Below are 17,993 nucleotides of genomic sequence, written 5' to 3'. Positions count from 1 at the left end.
GTCTTCCAGAACATGGAGAACAAATATGTTGAATAAACATATATAGTTAGTTTGATTAAAAATACGAAAAACATATAATATATATATATATATATCAAAGTAACATATATATATATTATGAAACTAAAACATAACTACACCAATTGTATGAAAACTAATAGTGGAAGAGTAATTTAGGAAAAGGAAAAAAACAATTGCCCGTGGTGTACCACGGGATAGATCTTAGTTCTATTTAAAAAGTTATCTCCAATGTCATTTATTTTTGTGAAATTCACTAGTATCCAAAATATTGCATAAAAAAGTGCACCTCCGTATATTTTTTTTTTGTTGAATTGCTTTCATTTGAACTGTTTGTTGAGTATATTACTTCCAGTGAGAGTTGCTAATAAAAAAAAATATAATAATGAGAAGAAGGAAGAAATAAGAGAATCTTTACTTCAATTGATTAAACAAAAAACGTGTCTCAGGAAAAAATAGACAGTTGTCAATTTTTTTATGGTTACTATTAATAAAAGATAATATATATATATATATATGATTAAAATAATAATTTTTTTTGTTTGTTTTTAAGGAAACCTTACGGGGTTGCTGTTGTTGGTCTCATGATTTATTTTGTCATATTGAAGTACTCTCTTTTTGGTTAAAATCCTCTGTTTTTGTTGAAATTATTCTGTACATTTGAAGCATTACTTGTTTGTTAAACTAGTTTCTTGAATTACTCAGCAGCTTTTGATATTGAAGTACTCTGGAAAAATGTTATACGAATACGATCTTTAATTATACCCTTTTGTCCTTTTAATTGTAAAGATGATCACAAAGCTACAGAGATCGAAGTATGTGTCCAAATATCATTACTGAACAATACAAACGTGATCACACGGACTCTAATTAACTTAGTGCTCGGTATGTTTCCGAATGCTAATTGGTAAAACATCGAAGTATCAAACTTAGTGCTCTTTACATGGTCTTCGTACTCACTCACTCACTTTTTTTATTACCTTAGGTTTCTACTTTCTAGCTAGGCCACCCCGTACCTTTGCGGATCTTGCTATATATATATTATACGTATGTAGATCTTCTTGTTTTAAGAATCGATGCGACGATAACTATTACAGCAAATTCATATTACACCCCGTAACCTTCCGGATCCTGCATTTTAATTAGAGAAGTTGACGAACATGAGAGAACACTTTTTATATATGTAAATAAGAAACTATACAAACGTCAAACATGAATGTTTGCGTTCCGGCCCCAATCAGTGATTCAGCATCCCACTATTCCCGGATTCAATTGTTTACAGAATTTCCATAATTGTGGTATTCTTTAGTTTTTTGCACAAATTTCATTAAATGTTTCCTGGCCGTTGACCACGTTCTTCCTTTGTTCCTTGTTTAATGGATATAAGAGAAAGCTTTTGGAATAGAAACAGAACCCAAAAACAGAGTCTCTTGAGTCTTGAGTCTTGACTGTGATAAGACATAGAACTATGGAAGCAACAAGAATGGGTTTTAGACTCAGAGCTTTCTCTTTCCTTCGAAAATCCCTCACTGTCTTAAGACCAAGCTCTCTTTATTTCCTCGTCGTTGTTTGCTTCACAGCCGGGCTACACTCTATCTTGGAATCCCATAAAACACGACATGTTCGTTGTAAGGTCTGATGATCTTGACCCTGTGCAAATGCACCCCAACACATATATATATAGAGCCGGCCCTGGACTTGTTAGTTCAATATTCACTTGAGACGGTAACAGGTGAACCGTCTTCTACACCAGCTTATGTTATATGTCTGTCTTATCCATCAGCTTTCTACAAGTTATCTGAGATTGCATGGTGTTCTCTCGCAGATCAAGAGCTTAGCTTGGTCACATGGCTACAATACCTCAACCATGTTCTCCTATAGAATAGTATCAAATATGAACTGTAAGTACCTGATTCTTTGTATTCTACTTACTCTGATCAAGTGCCCCAAAATTTTAGAGACTCATGATGTACTCCTATGAATTTTCTACCACACAATCCTTTGACAAAGGACTGGGGCAAAGACTCATAAATCATATAGGAGTAGACTTCACAAATTGGGATCTGATTTTTCTCTACTTGGGAAGTGAAACCTTTTATTAGAGCTTCCTCCAGTCACTACTTAACATGATATGAACTGCAGTCAATTATTCTAACGATTATTTTGAACTTCTTACTTTGTTAAAATATGTACATAGAACGTGACTTTTTCATGCCATAATTGAAATTATTTCATATTATTTTGTTCCCAGACTACAGTTTAAAAATAACAGTAAAGACGTTGACCTTCATTGCTTTGCTTCCAAGCATTAGGAGTTTATTAGAACCTATTATTAAGAGCTCCACTTACTCACATTAATTTGGGCAAACCCAATTATAAAATTATATCGGAGAAGGTGGGATCGTCCATGGCTACTACGTACTGTTGTTCATCTCAGCTCATCCTCTCTCTTCATCCAATCCAGAGGACGAAGATACAACTCCATACCCTCATTAAACAATCTCCAAAAACGTACTGTTTTGTCTGTCTCTTCTGCTATCACCTCATCACAAGGCTGAGAAATGATTCCACTGGAAGGGAAAAGCAATGATCGCAACTCTGCCTTGGACTTCAAGTCGTATATGATCCGTAAATCCGAATCCGTAAACGCGGCTCTCAACGTTTCGGTACCTCTCCAAGAACCCCTCACGATCCAAGAGGCTGTGCGGTACTCATTGCTAGCCGGCGGAAAACGTGTGAGGCCCCTACTCTGTATTGCCGCCTACGAGCTCGTGGGAGGTGACGAGGCTACTGCCATGTCAGCCGCTTGCGCGGTCGAGATGATCCACACGAGCTCTCTTATTCATGACGATCTTCCGTGCATGGACAATGCCGACCTCCGCAGAGGCAAGCCCACCAGCCACAAGGTATTTGGAGAAGACATGGCGGTTTTGGCGGGTGATGCACTCCTTGCTTTGGCGTTTGAGCACATGACGGTTGTGTCGAGTGAGCTGGTCGCTCCTGAGAGGATGATCCGTGCGGTGATTGAGCTGGCAAAATCCATGGGTACAACAGGGCTAGTTGCTGGACAAGTGATAGACCTAAGCAGCGAATGATTGAATCCAGACAACGTGGAACTGGAGCGTCTAGAGTTCATCCATCTCCACAAAACAGCGGCGTTGTTGGAGGCAGCAGCTGTATTAGGGGTTATAATGGGAGGTGGAACAGAAGAAGAGATCGAGAAACTTAGAAAGTATGCGAGATGTATTGGGCTACTGTTTCAGGTTGTTGATGATATACTTGACGTAACAAAATCTACGGATGAATTGGGTAAGACTGCCGGAAAAGATGTAATGGCCGGAAAGCTGACGTATCCAAGGCTGATAGGTTTGGAGAAATCGAAGGAGGTTGCTGAGAAACTGAGAAGAGAAGCAGAGGAACAGCTTCTAGGGTTTGATTCCAATAAGGCAGCGCCTCTGGTGGCTCTTGCTAGCTACATTGCCTTCAGAAACAACTGATGTGTTGCATTAACTGATCATGTCTTCAGTGCAATCTCCTAATATGTCCATTTAGTTCGATCTCTGGTGTTTTTCCTTGTGAGTTGTGAATTATATTATGTTGCCCTCATCACTCTGTATTTTCAAGTTGTATTTTAGTATTATGTTTTTGAATCTTGATGTCAAATGGAACTAAATCATCACGTAATGACTTGGATAATGGGAAATAAAACGTGAGTGGGAAAGATGAGGCTTCTGAAATAAAACAGAGAACAGAGAACATCAACCAAAACTGTAGTCTGAATGGGTTTCGAATCTAAAAAGCTAGCTCACTTACGGTGACTCTCCGTCTTAAGACCAACCTCCGCATGTACAGAGACCAAAACCACAGTTGAGCCGAGGTGATTCTTGTCTTGTTACATAACATGATCAGGTAACGTGACGGGTTAACTGAAAAATATGATAAAAATTAAATGATTCGCTGACATTTTTCCCTTCCATATATCCCGGTTCACACTTCACATATGCGTCCAACAATAACAGAAGATAAAATTACTAATATTGCAAGGATTAGATCATCACTACTAAATAATTAGGAATTATTAAAGACAAAACAACAAAATTATGGTTTCTAGTACAATATCATATTTTGCCAAAACATTATATTGTTGGTGTTCTCCCCATGGGGTTTCTATATTACACCCCATAACCTCCGAATCTTGCATTATGATTAGAAAAGTTGACAATATGAGAGAAAACAGATTTTTTAAAGAACTATACAAACGTGATCGTATGCATTCCCCAATCAGATTAGAGATTCAACATCCCACCTTACTCAGATTTTCTTGTGTACAAAATCTCCATAATTGTGGTATTACTTCTTTGGTTTTTACGTACAATATTCATTAAACGTTTCTTGGCCGTTGACCACGTACAGTTTCCTACTTTCCTTTGTTCCATGTTTACTTATTAAGGTAAATAATAAGAGCAGAAGATATAATACGTATATATACCTTTTGAAAAAGAAAAAGAACCTAAAAAAACAGAGCACTTCAAGTAAAATAGAGTAGCCATCTCTCATCCTCTCTTGAGTCTTCACTGTGATAAAACATGGAAGCAACAAGGATGGGTTTTGGACTCAGATCTTTCTCCTACCTTAGAAAATCCCCTCTCTGTCTTAAGACCAAACTCTCTCTCTTTCCTCGCCGTTTGCTTCACAGCCACACTCTATTTTGGAATCCCGCAAAACAAGACTTGTTCGTTGTAAGGTCTGCTGATCTTGAGGGTACTCGTCCTTCGACGCACTTTTCTCCTTCCCTTTGGGGAGATCACTTCCTCTCTGTTTCCCTCGATCGCGCTGTAAGTTCATATGGGAACCTTTCACGTATCTTGCAGCAGATAACATGATTCTTGACCAGCCCATTGTATTCATTTTCTAGGAATTTAATGAAGTAGAAAGAGAGATTGAAACTATGAAGCCGCTCGTGAGAGACATGCTCATCATGTCTTCACAAAGCAGTGACAAGGAGAAGATTCGTCTCATCCATTTGTTTATCAGCCTCGGGATCTCTTATCATTTTGATAAAGAGATTCAAGAGATCCTTAAACATAGTTTCACAAAGTTGGATGACATAATAGTTGGGGAAGATGATTTGGAAACAATCTCCATCATGTTTGAGGTCTTCAGACTGTACGGTCACAAGATGTCTTGTGGTAAGAAACTAAGAATAGTAGTTTCCTTGATTCGCATACATGTCATGCAGCATATTCATAGCATAAAATATGTACTTATAAAATCTACTTTGGTACGTGGTTTCATTGTAGATGCCTTTGATAGATTCAGAGGTGAAGATGGGAGGTTTAAGGAGACTCTAGCCAGAGATGTTAGAGGACTGCTACAGTTGTTCGAAGTAGCGCATCTGGGAACACCCTCTGAAGATATAATGGATGAAGCACTGGGTTTTACGCAGAATCACTTGGAGTCTTGGGTAGTTAGTAATGTATCCAGTGAAACTGTCCACCTATCCAAGCATATACAAAACTCATTACACTACAAGAAAACATGGATTTGCAACTACAAAAATAGTCACTAAACAGTCGCAAACTTCTTAGTTACGACTGATTGGCGACTGACTTACGTAGTCGCAAAACAGTGCGTCGCTAAAATAATCAGTCGCCAAATAGTCGACATGAAGCTACTAATTGGCGACTGATAATTGTGGTCGTTCTTCCCTCGCCAAACAGTCGCTAAATTTGCGACTGAATTTGCAACTCTTTAGCGACTGATCTGGTTACTCATTTGCGACTGTTTTGGTTACTGTTTTGTGTACGTTTTGGTGACTGTTTTACGACTGTTTAATTATCATGCTTTTTAAAAAATTCTAGTAAAAACGAATTATTTGATTTTGTAATAACAAAACTGATTATGAAAACTATAACTAAAACATAACAAACATTAAATTAAACAACCACATAAGTTTAATTTTACATCCAAACATAACAAGAGTACAAGTCACAAAGATTACAAAAGTCACAAGATTACAAAAGTTTTCATAAAGGAGGGATAGTGAAGGAACCTAACTTAAACATCAAAGAGGTTTGGGTCATTGCTTTGAGACTCGAGGAAGGCGACATAGTTTGGGTTAGTCTTGAGGTAGCTCACCAAGCGTGAGATCTCTGCTTGTTGCTCAGATGCAACCCGTAGAGCCTTAGCTGCAACCCGTGAAGCCTCTGCGTCACGCTCTACTTGTAGAGCTGCTTGTTGCTCTATTTTGCGGTTAGCTTCTTCAAGCTTTTGTTGCAGGCTTGTGAAAGTAGAAGACATTTCAGGGAACTTCCGCTTGCCCTTGATGAAACTCCCTAGGCTTCCAACCCCAAAGTATGCTCCTCTATCGTTTATGAAAGTAGACTGCATAACAAAACAGAGAAAAAGTTAACATCATTACTTACCAATGAAAGTTAATGATGCATATTAGAAAGAAGTAACATTACCTGAAGAAAGAGCTCATCATCCTCCTCGTGAGATAGCTCCGATCGACGTGATGTACCATCAGCTTGGACGTCATTGTCCAGAGCAGCCAACTTAGCTTCCCTTTTTTGCTTATATGCCTCATGAACTGCTTGCGCCTTCTTATCCACAAAAGTCCCATCTTTTTTGGTATGAGTCCTAATGAAAACTTCAGGAATAGATGGCGGTCTTCCCAATTCCACTTCCTAAAAAGTTAGACAATGAAAAGGTTAGATAATGAACCATCTGATGTAACTTATTAAACAATGAAAACTTATTAACTCACCATCTCTTGTTCGATCTGCAAGTAAGACTTCGGCCCTGATACATGCTTGTGAGGGCCAAGACCATTACGGTCAGACATTCGAGCTGCTGAAGTGGTTGCACTCTTTGCCATGGCCTCTTCTGTGTTCCAATAGTCACACATTTCTTTCCAAAGAGTTTTCTCAATCCAACTCGGTTTTGCTTGATCTCGATGAGCTGCTGCCTTGGAAACCATGTCTTTCATACGGTTTTGACAAATGGTATAAAACTTTTCTTGAACGACACCGGTTAGTGAGGGATCCCAGGTGTGTGTTTTCTATAAAAGATGACTAGTGTTAGTGATACAAACAATCCAAAAAAACAAACTATAAATACATAAATCAAATTGAAAGGAGTAGAAATTTACCGCGAATTCCAAGAAGTAGTTTTCTCTTCTTGCAGTAGGAACACAACCCCAACTGTAATATGGCCCATCAAACTTGTTTGTAAACACTTTTGTAATCTTTCGGGTAATCATACCATTGTCCTTACCAAACCTTATAACACAAACAAATCAAAAGTTAAATTATAATCAACAACAAACCTACTAATCTACTCAACAACAAATCGACAACAACAACAAACCTACTAATCTACTCAACAACAAACCTACTAATATAATCAACAACAAACCTTCTAATCCAATGAAACAAACCTACTAAAACAATAAAACAATCCTTTCAATTCTAATCACTCTAATCAATCTAATCTACACAAACAATCCTTACCAAGTAGTTCCACGCTCTAATGTGGGAGAGAGGACAGTGGTGTACAACTCACGGCCTGGCTGGACGAGCATGGCATGTAAAGAAGCGAGTACATCAGCTGGGAGTTGTGATTCCCTTGCACCGTCATCCTCAGAATCAGCTTGGTCTTCTTCTTCCTGATGCAAGTTCTGCGCTTGAGAACTGTGGTGCGATCCAGAGCCAGCTCGAGGTTGAGAAGACGGTGGACGATGATTTGAGACGTGAGGAGCCTGTCGAGGTAGCGGAGACTGTCGAGGTATAGTCGAGACCTGAGGAGACTGTCGAAGTGGACTCGAGAATTCTGGTGGATCCATCGCAGAGGCGAGAGGCTGAGGAAAAGGACGCCTGATTGGAGCTTCGCCATAAGGGGATGCTCCTGGAAAGCTCCTCGAGTTCTGGAAAAGGTTTGTCGGAGGTGGATAGTCTCCGTAATGAGGCATCGGTCTCGCTGGAGGCTCGGGGATTGGGACAGGAGTTCCCTGAGAATCAGTCTCTGGGTCTCGCTGGTTCGCCGGCGTGAAGGCATATTGGCTAGGAAGAGTCGCGGGTCTTTGATTCACCGGTTGTGAGGTTCCAGCGGTTCGATTTGAGGGGTTTCTTCTTCCTCCTCCTCTTTTCTTTGCTCCGGCCATCAACAACAAAAGAGAAACAAGAACGGTATGAAGATTTAGGGTTCTCGATTGAGATCAATTGAGATCTAGAGTTTTCTCGGGGAAGAAGAGAAATGAGGGATTAGGGTTTTCGCAGGATAAATATGAGATCGAGTTGGGTTTGGGCCGTTTTCTTACGGACCAAATTTGATTTAAGGCTTCAACTTCTGCCAGTTTCATTACATTGAAGAACTCAAAACTCTCACCAAGTGACATACTACTCTTCAATCTAGTTGATAACATTGTTCTCAATTTATATTTTTCCCAATTTATTAATTTACTTTTATGGTTGCAGATGGTGGAAGGACTTAGATCTTGCATCTAAACTACCTTACATTAGGGATAGAATTGTGGAGTGTCATTTCGTGAGCCTGGGCACGTATTTCGAACCACAGTATTCACTTGGAAGAATCATAGCGGCTAAAATCATAATGATTGTAGTTGTTGTGGATGATACATATGATGCTTATGCAACCGTTCCCGAAGCTACAGCTCTTACGGAATGTTTGCAAAGGTGCTAGCTATGTGTGTGTGTGTTTATTCACATATATGCCTCTTTCTTTCTCTTTTAAATTTATTTAAGCATGTGAGAAATCTTGGCATGCCCAGGTTGAATATTGGTGCCGATGATATACTACCGGACTATTTGCGAATCGTCCTCGAAAATTTGTTTGAAGTTATGAATGAGATTGAACAAGAAATGAGACTGAAAGAACGATCATACAGCATGAAACAAGTGTTGGAAATGGTAATGTAGCCACACAAGCGGTTTTTAAAAGAAAATTTGTTAGAAATGCACTTTTTGAGATACTTTTTTCAAAAATAATCTTTTTGAACATTTTTATTTTTGTCATTTTTTACACAATTAAAATATGTTAAATTAATTTTTAAAATTTTTTTTAGGTTTGGTTTCTCTATTTTACATTCAGGTATAATTTTAAAAGGGTAGAGTTTAGTATTTGAGGTTTAAGTATTATAATTTAGTCATTTTGTATATTAAAATATATATTTTTAAAAATAGATAACATGAAGAGGTATTTATAAAAAGTGACGTAAAAAGTATTTTTGAAAATGTCTACTTTTAAAACCTACATATATGTAGATAGATTGTGGACACTAATTGGTTCGTGGATTCCAAACACAGTTCAAGATCATTGCGAAGGCGTACAAACAGCTAACAAAGTGGGCAAGGACAGGCCACGTACCAACCTTTGACGAGTATATGAAGGTTGGGATGGTGACAGCTGGGATGGGTTATGCAGTGTACTGCTTTATAGGAATGGAAGATATCAGTGAGAAGGAAGCTTTTGAGTGGCTCAATTCCAGTCCCCGAATCATCAAAGCTCTGAATGTACTGTTCCGTATAGCAAATGACATAGGAACCTTTGAGGTACACCTTCTTGTGATTTTTGTTTTCCTCTTCTTCTAGTCCGCGTGAATAAATGAAATTTGCAGACCGAGATAAACAGAGGAGAGGTGGCTAATGGGCTCAACTGTTACATGAAACAACATGGAGTCACCAAGGATGAAGCATCCCAATATAAGATCAAAGACTTGAAGAATATAAGAACACCTCTCTTATTGATTTAGAAAACTTCTCAAAAACTAAATCTCTCAAGTCTCTCTAGTCTCATAGAACACCTCTCCATAGACTCATATATTTATATGTTTCATCTTTTCCTAAACCTATTAGGATTAACATATTACAACTTAAGACTTTAGGAACTTTTCCTTTTCCTATTCTATCTCTTAAGGCAACTTCCTAGGAGATAGCTTGTTCTTCAAGTTGGAATTATCCAACATTCTCCCCCTTAATTCCAACATGAACTTTGGGAAGCTTGATCTCTTCAACTCCAAGTAAACTCCTCATTTCCTTGAACTTAACCCGTTCTAGAGGCTTTGTAAGAATGTCGGCCTTCTGTTCTTCTCCTGGGACATGATCAACTTCGATTTGATCACTCTCTACACACTCCCGAATGAAATGATATTTGGCGAGCATGTGTTTTGTTTTTCCGTGAAAGACTGGGTTCTTGGTTAGAGCTATGGTTGATTCATTATCGATTCTAAGCAGTATCTTCTCTCCTTTCACGCTTAGTATCTCACTCAACAACTCCTTAAGCCATATTGCTTGTTTTGCAGCCTCTGTAGCAGCCATGAACTCTGCCTCGCATGATGACAACGCAACAGTCGGCTGTTTCTGTGTTGTCCAAGTGATAGGCGATGAACCATAGTAAAAAACATGACCCGTGGTGCTCCTCCCATCGTCAATGTCAATGTTGTGACTACTGTCATTGTACCCTGTGACCTTCCTTGATCCATCCCTCTTAAAGAACAACCCGTAGCTCATAGTTCCTTTCAAATACCTTAGAACATGCTTGATTGCTTGCCCATGTGACACTCTCGGACTCTGCATATAGCGACTAAGCACCCCAACTGCAAAGGACAAATCCGGCTTTGTGTGAAGAAGATATCGCAAACATCCAATGGTCCTTCTGTACCTAGTCGCATCAATCTCTGTTTCTTTCTGTGCCTTCGACAAACTCAGTCCCGGCTCCATCGGTTCATGAGTTGAATTGCAGGAACCCATCCCTGCATCAATAAGAATCCCTTGAGCGTATGCTTCTTGCTTGATTCTTATTCCATCCTCTCCTTGGAAAACTTCTATGCCAAGATAATAAGTTAGTTTCCCCAAATCCGACATTTCAAACCTCCTTGACATGTCTTCCTTGAAACGTTTAATGATACTGAGTGACGTCCATGTCACAAACAGATCATCAACATAGATAGCCACAATCAGAAACTCCTTATCCTCTTTCTTGCGATAGACTGTTGGTTCCTTCACACACTTCTTGAAGTTCATCTCCTTAAGAACTTGATCAAGTTTCAAATTCCAAGCTCTTGGTGCTTGAAGCAGTCCGTACAAAGCTTTATGAAGCTTGTATACTCGATCCTCTTCTCCCTTCTTCTCGAACCCCTCAGGTTGAGTAACATAGACCAATTCTTTTAGTTCACCATTGAGAAAAGCTGTCTTCACGTCTAAATGATGAATCTCCCAACCTCTTGTTGCCACGATGCTATCAGAAGCCGTATAGTCTCGATTCTTGCCACTGGAGCAAAGACCTCATCGAAATCAATACCTTGTTGCTGCACATACCCTTTTGCAACTAACCTCGCTTTATATTTATTCACCGAACCATCAGCCTTCCTCTTGAGTTTGTAAACCCACCTAACTCCTATAGGTTTGACACCAACCGGTTTATCCACAAGCTCCCAAGTATTATTCTTAATAATCGAATCTAGTTCAATTCTCATAGCATCGACCCACTCTTTTATCTTTCTAGCTTCAAGATAGTTCTCTGATTCTCCATCGATTGTTAAGAACAGCCTGCAACTCTCTGCTTCTGCGAACAAGACATAATCATTGAGATGGCGTGGTTTTGTTACCACACGACCAGACCTGGTCACCAAGGGTTGTACTACTGCAACTTGTGGCTGTACTACTGCAGCTTGTGGTTTAACTACTGCAGCTTGTGGTTGAACTTGATTCTCGACAATCGCATCTTCCTCATTGTCTTCTTCTTCCTCTTGATTACCATGATTAGCATATTGGTCTGCATTTTGCTGGTCGTTTTCTTGACCATTGTCATGTCCACCACCATCTTCTATAAAACCTTCTTTGAAGAGTTTAAATGCTCCTGGTTCACCTTCTGACTCCACTGTCGCAGATGACCAGTCCCAAGCCTTATTTTCATCAAAAATCACATCTCTACTAACCATTACCTTCTTAGCAATCGGATCATAGAGTCTATACGCCTTAGAGCCAGGTTCTGTGCCGAGATTGATCACTTTCCTTGATCTATCATCCAGCTTTTTCAACTGTGGTCCACTGACCTTCGCATACGCAACACAACCGAATACTCTTAAGTGTTCAATTTTCGGTTTCTTGGACATGAAACACTCATATGGAGTCTGACCACTCAAAGCTTTTGTGGGAACTCGATTGATGAGATACGTTGAGTGGCGAACAGCTTCTCCCCACATATTATTTGGAATCAACATTCCCTTCATCAAGCTTCTTGTCATCTCCATCAAGGTACGGTTTCTTCTCTCTACTACACCGTTTTGCTGTGGTGTATACGGTGCAGTCAAGTGTCTTGTGATACCATTCTCCTCGCAGAACCGATTGAACTCACCTGAAGTGAACTCTCCTCCTCTATCGGTTCGAAAGGTCTTAATAGCCAACCCACTCTGTTTTTCAACAAAGTCTTTAAACCGTTTAAAACGTTCAAAGGCTTCGCTCTTTTCCCTCAGCAGCATCGTCCACATGTACCTAGAGAAATCATCAATAAGCACAAAAACATAGCGGTTGTTGGCTGGTGTTTGTGGTGAGATAGGACCACACAAGTCTCCGTGAACTAACTCCAAAGGTTGAGATGCACGAAAACTGGTTTTACTTGGGAAAGAACCTCTTGTTTGTTTCCCTACTAGACACACATCACACACATCCTTCTCATGAATCATGTGTGGAATTCCTTCAACCATGTTCTGTTGAACCATATTCTTCATGACTGCGAAATTTACATGCCCCAGCCGAGCATGCCAACGCCATGTAGCTTCACCATTGTCGATCTGCAGACACATCGGTAAGCTAATCTCCATCGGAGTTTTATACAAACGGTTTGGTGACCTGATAACTCGCACAAGCAGCCTTCCACATGGGTCTAGAAGTGTCAGAAAATCCTTTTTCATATTCACCTCACACCCTCCTTCTGTAGCTTGTCCTAAACTCAATATGTTGTGCTTCAGTTCGGGTATGTAATAGATTTCTTTTAGGGCTCTTATCTCGCCTGTCTTGCAAACAAAATTAATAGTTCCTTTCCCAACAATGTCAACATATGAGCCATCACCAAACCTTACTTTCCCCTTAATTCTTTCGTCCAAACTGCAAAAGAATTCTCTGTTCCCTGACATGTGATTACTCGCTCCATTATCTAGATACCATACACTTGCCTTGCCTTTGTTGATATCGTAATTTTCCGGAATCACCTTGTCTTCATTAAGGAACACAATTTCATGCATATAAAGTCCATCTGCTTCTTGTGTCTCATTCAGGTTCGACTCTTGATTATGATTCTGTATCGGCTTGTTGGTGCAAGTCGTCGCATAATGTCCAGGTTTGTCGCATCTCCAACATATCACTTTAGACAAGTCTTTCTTCGGTTTGTTTTGGTTGTCTTCTGTGGTTTCTCCTCCTTGGTTTTGGCCATTGAATCTCCCTCGACCTCTGCCTCTACCGAAACCACCTCTGCCTCTACCGTAGCTTCCTCTACCGTAGCTGCCTCTACCTCTTGATCCTCCTCTAAAACCTCCATATCCTCCGCGATTGTTAGAGGTATTAGTGAACATCAACTTCCCTTGATCTTCGATCCGACTCACTTCACCAATTCGCTCCTCATAAGCTTTTAGTCTTCCCACAATATCCACAAACGTCGTGGTGTTTAAGTCAAGGACTTGTTCTAGAGAAGCTACCATATGGATAAACTTTGCTCTAGGCAATCCTGTGAGAAACTTCTTTACAAGTTTCGATTCATCAATGGTCTCTCCCAATGATGCTGACTGCGATGCAAGGCCTGGGATCTTGCCTGCAAAATCATCTACGGTATCTGAATCATTCATCTTCAAACGTTCTAGTTCAGCTAACAGAGTTTGAAGTCTAGCCTCCTTAACACGCTCCGCTCCTTGGTGACGTGATCGGATGGCTCCCCAAAGAGATTTAGCTGAATCTTGCTCTCCTATTTGCAAGATAATTGACTCTGGAACAGACTGAAACAGAAGTGCAGTCGCAATATCGTTCTTCTTTTCATCTTTGGATCCATGTTCAATAATATCCCATACCTCGCTGACTCGAAGTATGATCTTCATCCTCATCGACCAAACTGTGTAATTAGTCGGTGTGAGTAACGGACATTGGATCGATGGTGCTCCAAGGTCCTTAGTTCGTAACGGTGGGTTTGCTTCAGCCGCCATGCTTTGTCGTAGTTCTTCTCCACCGGTTTTAGGTCAGAAGCACACCTTGCTCTGATACCAAATATAAGATCAAAGACTTGAAGAATATAAGAACACCTCTCTTATTGATTTAGAAAACTTCTCAAAAACTAAATCTCTCAAGTCTCTCTAATCTCATAGAACACCTCTCCATAGACTCATATATTTATATGTTTCATCTTTTCCTAAACCTATTAGGATTAACATATTACAACTTAAGACTTTAGAAACTTTTCCTTTTCCTATTCTATCTCTTAAGGCAACTTCCTAGGAGATGGCTTGTTCTTCAAGTTGGAATTATCCAACACCCAAGAGTTGCGTAAAATGTACAAAGATCACAAAAAGTGGTTATGGAGGAGTTCATGAACACGCATGACCATGTGTCGCGCCAGGTTCTGCTGCGATGCCTCAACTTTGCACGCATCTTCGATGTTTTCTACACAGAGGGTGATGGATACAGTGAACCCAACGGCAAAATCGAACACTTTATGACCTCTTTGTACCTCCACCCAGTACCCCTTTCATAAAAACGTTGAACACACGCCAATTCTAAGAGTTCATTACTTCATTTTTTTTTTGTGATATCTCTAAGAAGAAGTTTTATGACTCCGTTTATCCCATCTAGGTTAATTCGCGGGGATATTGTGTTACCTTTTGTGGGTTCTCTGTTTATTCACTTTTACCCTAAGGTATGACTAATGTCACTCTGGTATCTGTCTTTAATTCTTAATTACTTTAAACAAACCAAACTAAGATTGCACAGTTATACTTCCATGAAGATCATATATGGGGTACCGTTTTAATGCAAGAACTCAGATTACTCTAACTATGAATCAAGATGTAGTCAAAGAGATTGTATGTTGAGTATCTATCTGTAATTTCAATGCCCCTCTTAAACACTCTTGCTATAGAAATGGAAGAGATCTCTGCAGCTTCACAATTCCAGTAAAAAAAATGGAATTAATGAATAACAATTCATATTGCAGATTAATAGAATCATAATCCTCAACTCTACGATTTATCCTAGACGAAATGGTGTCCTACGTAGTTCAAAAGCTCTTGACAAAGGATTGGGCAAAGACTCATTCATAATGTTCTAAGATCAGATTTCACATATTGGGCACCTCTTTTCCTCTACTTGTGATCGAAGTCAAACCTTTCGTACTTAACGAGATCTGAACTGCAGTCATTAATTACTGTAATGATTATTTTCAGCTTCTTTGTTACAATATGTACATAGAACGTGACTTATTCAACCCATAATTGGAAATTAATTCATATTTTTTTGTTAGCAGATTACAGTCTAAAAATAACTGTAAAGACGTTGACGTTCTTTGCTTCCAAGCTTTGGAATCCTATTAAGGACTCAACCAATTATAAAACTATATCGGAGAAGATCGGATCGGCCATGGCTACTACTATTGTTCATCTCAGCTCATCCTCTGTTTTTGTCCAATCCAGAGGACGAAGATATAACTTCATTTCCTCATTCAAAAATCTCCAAAAACGCACTGTTTTGTCTCTCTCTTGTGCTATGACCTCACAAGGAGGCGACATGATTCGACCAAAAGGAAAAAGTAATGATCGCAACTCTGCCTTTGACTTCAAGTCATATATGATCCGTAAAGCCGAATCCGTAAGTGCGGCTCTCAACGTTTCAGTACCTCTCCAAGAACCCCTCACGATCCAGGAGGCTGTGCGGTACTCATTACTAGCTGGCGGAAAACGTGTGAGACCCCTGCTCTGCATTGCCGCCTGCGAGCTTGTGGGAGGGGACGAGGCTACTGCCATGCCAGCCGCCTGCGCGGTCGAGATGATCCACACGAGCTCTCTTATTCATGACGATCTTCCGTGCATGGACAATGCCGACCTCCGCAGAGGCAAGCCCACCAGCCACAAGGTATTTGGAGAAGACATGGCGGTTTTGGCAGGTGATGCACTCCTTGCTTTGGCGTTTGAGCACATGACGGTTGTGTCGAGTGGGATGGTCGCTCCTGAGAGGATGATCCGTGCGGTGATTGAGCTGGCAAAAGCCATAGGTACAACTGGGCTAGTGGCTGGGCAAGTGATGGACTTATGTAGCGAAGGACTGCATCCAGACAACATGGAATTGGAGCGTCTAGAGTTCATCCATCTCCACAAAACAGCGTCGTTGTTGGAGGCAGCAGCGGTGTTAGGGGTTATAATGGGAGGTGGGACAGAGGAAGAGATCGAGAAGCTTAGAAAGTATGCGAGAAGTATTGGACTACTGTTTCAGGTTGTTGATGATATACTTGACGTAACAAAATCTACGGATGAATTGGGTAAGACCGCCGGAAAAGATGTAATGGCCGGAAAGCTAACGTATCCAAGGCTGACAGGTCTGGAGAGATCGAGGGAATTTGCAGAGAAACTGAGCAGGGAAGCAGAGGAACAGCTTCTAGGGTTTGATTCGGACAAGGCGGCGCCTCTGGCGGCTCTTGCTAGCTACGTTGCTTACAGACACAACTGATATTTTTTATGGACTGATCATCAAATCCTCAATGCATCGAATCTCTAACTAGTCATATTAGTTCGATCTAGTTTTCTTATAAATCATTTATGATGTGATCATCTCTCTGTGTTTTCAAGTTGGTTCTTAGTATTGGCTTTTTGAATCTTAATGTCATCTTTCAACAAATATCAATAAGGTTTGCTCATGGAACTTAATGGTATGTAGCATAACGATTTCTACTAAACAAAGTACTTGAACCAAAACAGAGTATATAGATTTGTATTATTATTGAAGCTAGCTCGATCATGTTCAGAAATTCAGAGTGTGCCTCCTCTCCATATTAAGACCATTAACCTTCGTATGTACAGATGTACTCGGATCAAAATCACAGTCGTCACACAGTGTACTTCTGGTTGCAGAACATGATTCTCACAAACACTGGCTATGTAGTAATTTGGAAGGAATTTAATGCATGCCCATAAGAAAGAGAGATAATGATTGAACCAGATTGTTTCGATTCTCAATGAATTCAATCATATTAAATGGTTGTCTAACATTTTTTCCCGTGACTGCATTCAATATTCACAATCAGATACTGTGTGATATTGTTAAATCATTTTATTTTTATTCAAATCATCCATTTAAGTGCAAGGCAGCTTCAACTTCAAGGGTTTACTTAATAAAAACAGAGAAGTTTGAAATGGACCTTTGAAACAGATTATTTCGGTACCACAGTCGACCCGATATGGTTCATTTTAATGACAAAACCCACAGTCGACCCGATATGGTTCTTTCTTGTTGCAGAAGGTATTGAATGGACAGGACACCTAGATTGACTGAATAGCTTGGAAAGGACACCTGGATTCCCCATTGAAATCACAAATTAAATGATCGTCTGACATTCTCCCTCCCAATTAATGTTTCCCGACCGGTTCATCATTGTGTCCAATCCATTGAGAAACGTCAGGGCCAAGTCAGCTTCCAGGGTTAACTTGAATTTGGAAATCATAACATTAAAAACAGAGGCCCTCTAAATAGTACTATTCCGTCTTTATCCTGTTAGTCTGTTACAGTAACAGCATGGAATCAACAATAATGGGTTTTGGTCTTCCTAATATTCACAACGTCCCTCTTTCCTCATCGTTGACTTCACAAGCCCACTCTTTCCCTGAAACCGGCCAAGAAAAACAAACACTTGGTCTGTGTAAGATCTACTTATACCAGTGATGGAAACCAAACATTATAAACAGAGTACCTCTGTTTCATTTTAAGGCC

The 17,993-nt window shown here is 39.9% G+C and overlaps 2 protein-coding genes and 2 pseudogenes across 2 annotated transcripts; all 4 read left to right on the top strand.

Annotated features, from left to right (window-relative positions):
- Positions 1-2,422: 2,422 nt before the first annotated feature.
- Positions 2,423-3,620, top strand: LOC104748193 (geranylgeranyl pyrophosphate synthase 3, chloroplastic pseudogene; annotated as a pseudogene).
- On the top strand, positions 3,210-3,515 carry LOC147926318 (geranylgeranyl pyrophosphate synthase 3, chloroplastic pseudogene; annotated as a pseudogene).
- A 984-nt stretch (positions 3,621-4,604) lies between the features above and the next one.
- Positions 4,605-14,772, top strand: LOC104748191 (terpenoid synthase 18-like). Its single transcript, XM_087487011.1, has 12 exons — positions 4,605-4,853; positions 4,934-5,207; positions 5,319-5,579; positions 6,186-6,397; positions 7,540-7,806; positions 7,918-8,056; positions 8,358-8,409; positions 8,496-8,714; positions 8,810-8,948; positions 9,345-9,590; positions 9,656-9,761; positions 14,576-14,772. Exons 1-12 carry the CDS (start codon positions 4,605-4,607, stop codon positions 14,770-14,772), a joined length of 2,361 nt encoding a protein of 786 aa, XP_087343137.1.
- Positions 14,773-15,608: 836 nt separating this feature from the next.
- On the top strand, positions 15,609-16,981 carry LOC104745726 (geranylgeranyl pyrophosphate synthase 11, chloroplastic). Its single transcript, XM_010467044.3, has one exon. The coding sequence runs from the start codon at positions 15,654-15,656 to the stop codon at positions 16,734-16,736; it is 1,083 nt and encodes a 360-aa protein (XP_010465346.1). The 5' UTR covers positions 15,609-15,653; the 3' UTR covers positions 16,737-16,981.
- Positions 16,982-17,993: the final 1,012 nt, after the last annotated feature.

The sequence above is a fragment of the Camelina sativa genome, chromosome 15 (assembly GCF_030686135.1).
Source record: "Camelina sativa cultivar CO46 ecotype springtype chromosome 15, ASM3068613v1".
NCBI classification, from domain to species: domain Eukaryota; kingdom Viridiplantae; phylum Streptophyta; class Magnoliopsida; order Brassicales; family Brassicaceae; genus Camelina; species Camelina sativa.
This window is presented reverse-complemented; position numbering and strand designations above follow the sequence as displayed.

Bases quoted from the DNA above. Each gene is read 5' to 3' on its own strand.
- LOC104748191 (XM_087487011.1), top strand. From the start codon at position 4,605: ATGGAAGCAACAAGGATGGGTTTTGGACTCAGATCTTTCTCCTACCTT. The intron at 9,591-9,655 runs GTACACCTTCTT...TGAAATTTGCAG, and splicing joins ATGACATAGGAACCTTTGAG to ACCGAGATAAACAGAGGAGA. The intron at 9,762-14,575 runs ATATAAGAACAC...CGTAAAATGTAC, and splicing joins TAAGATCAAAGACTTGAAGA to AAAGATCACAAAAAGTGGTT.
- LOC104745726 (XM_010467044.3), top strand. From the start codon at position 15,654: ATGGCTACTACTATTGTTCATCTCAGCTCATCCTCTGTTTTTGTCCAA.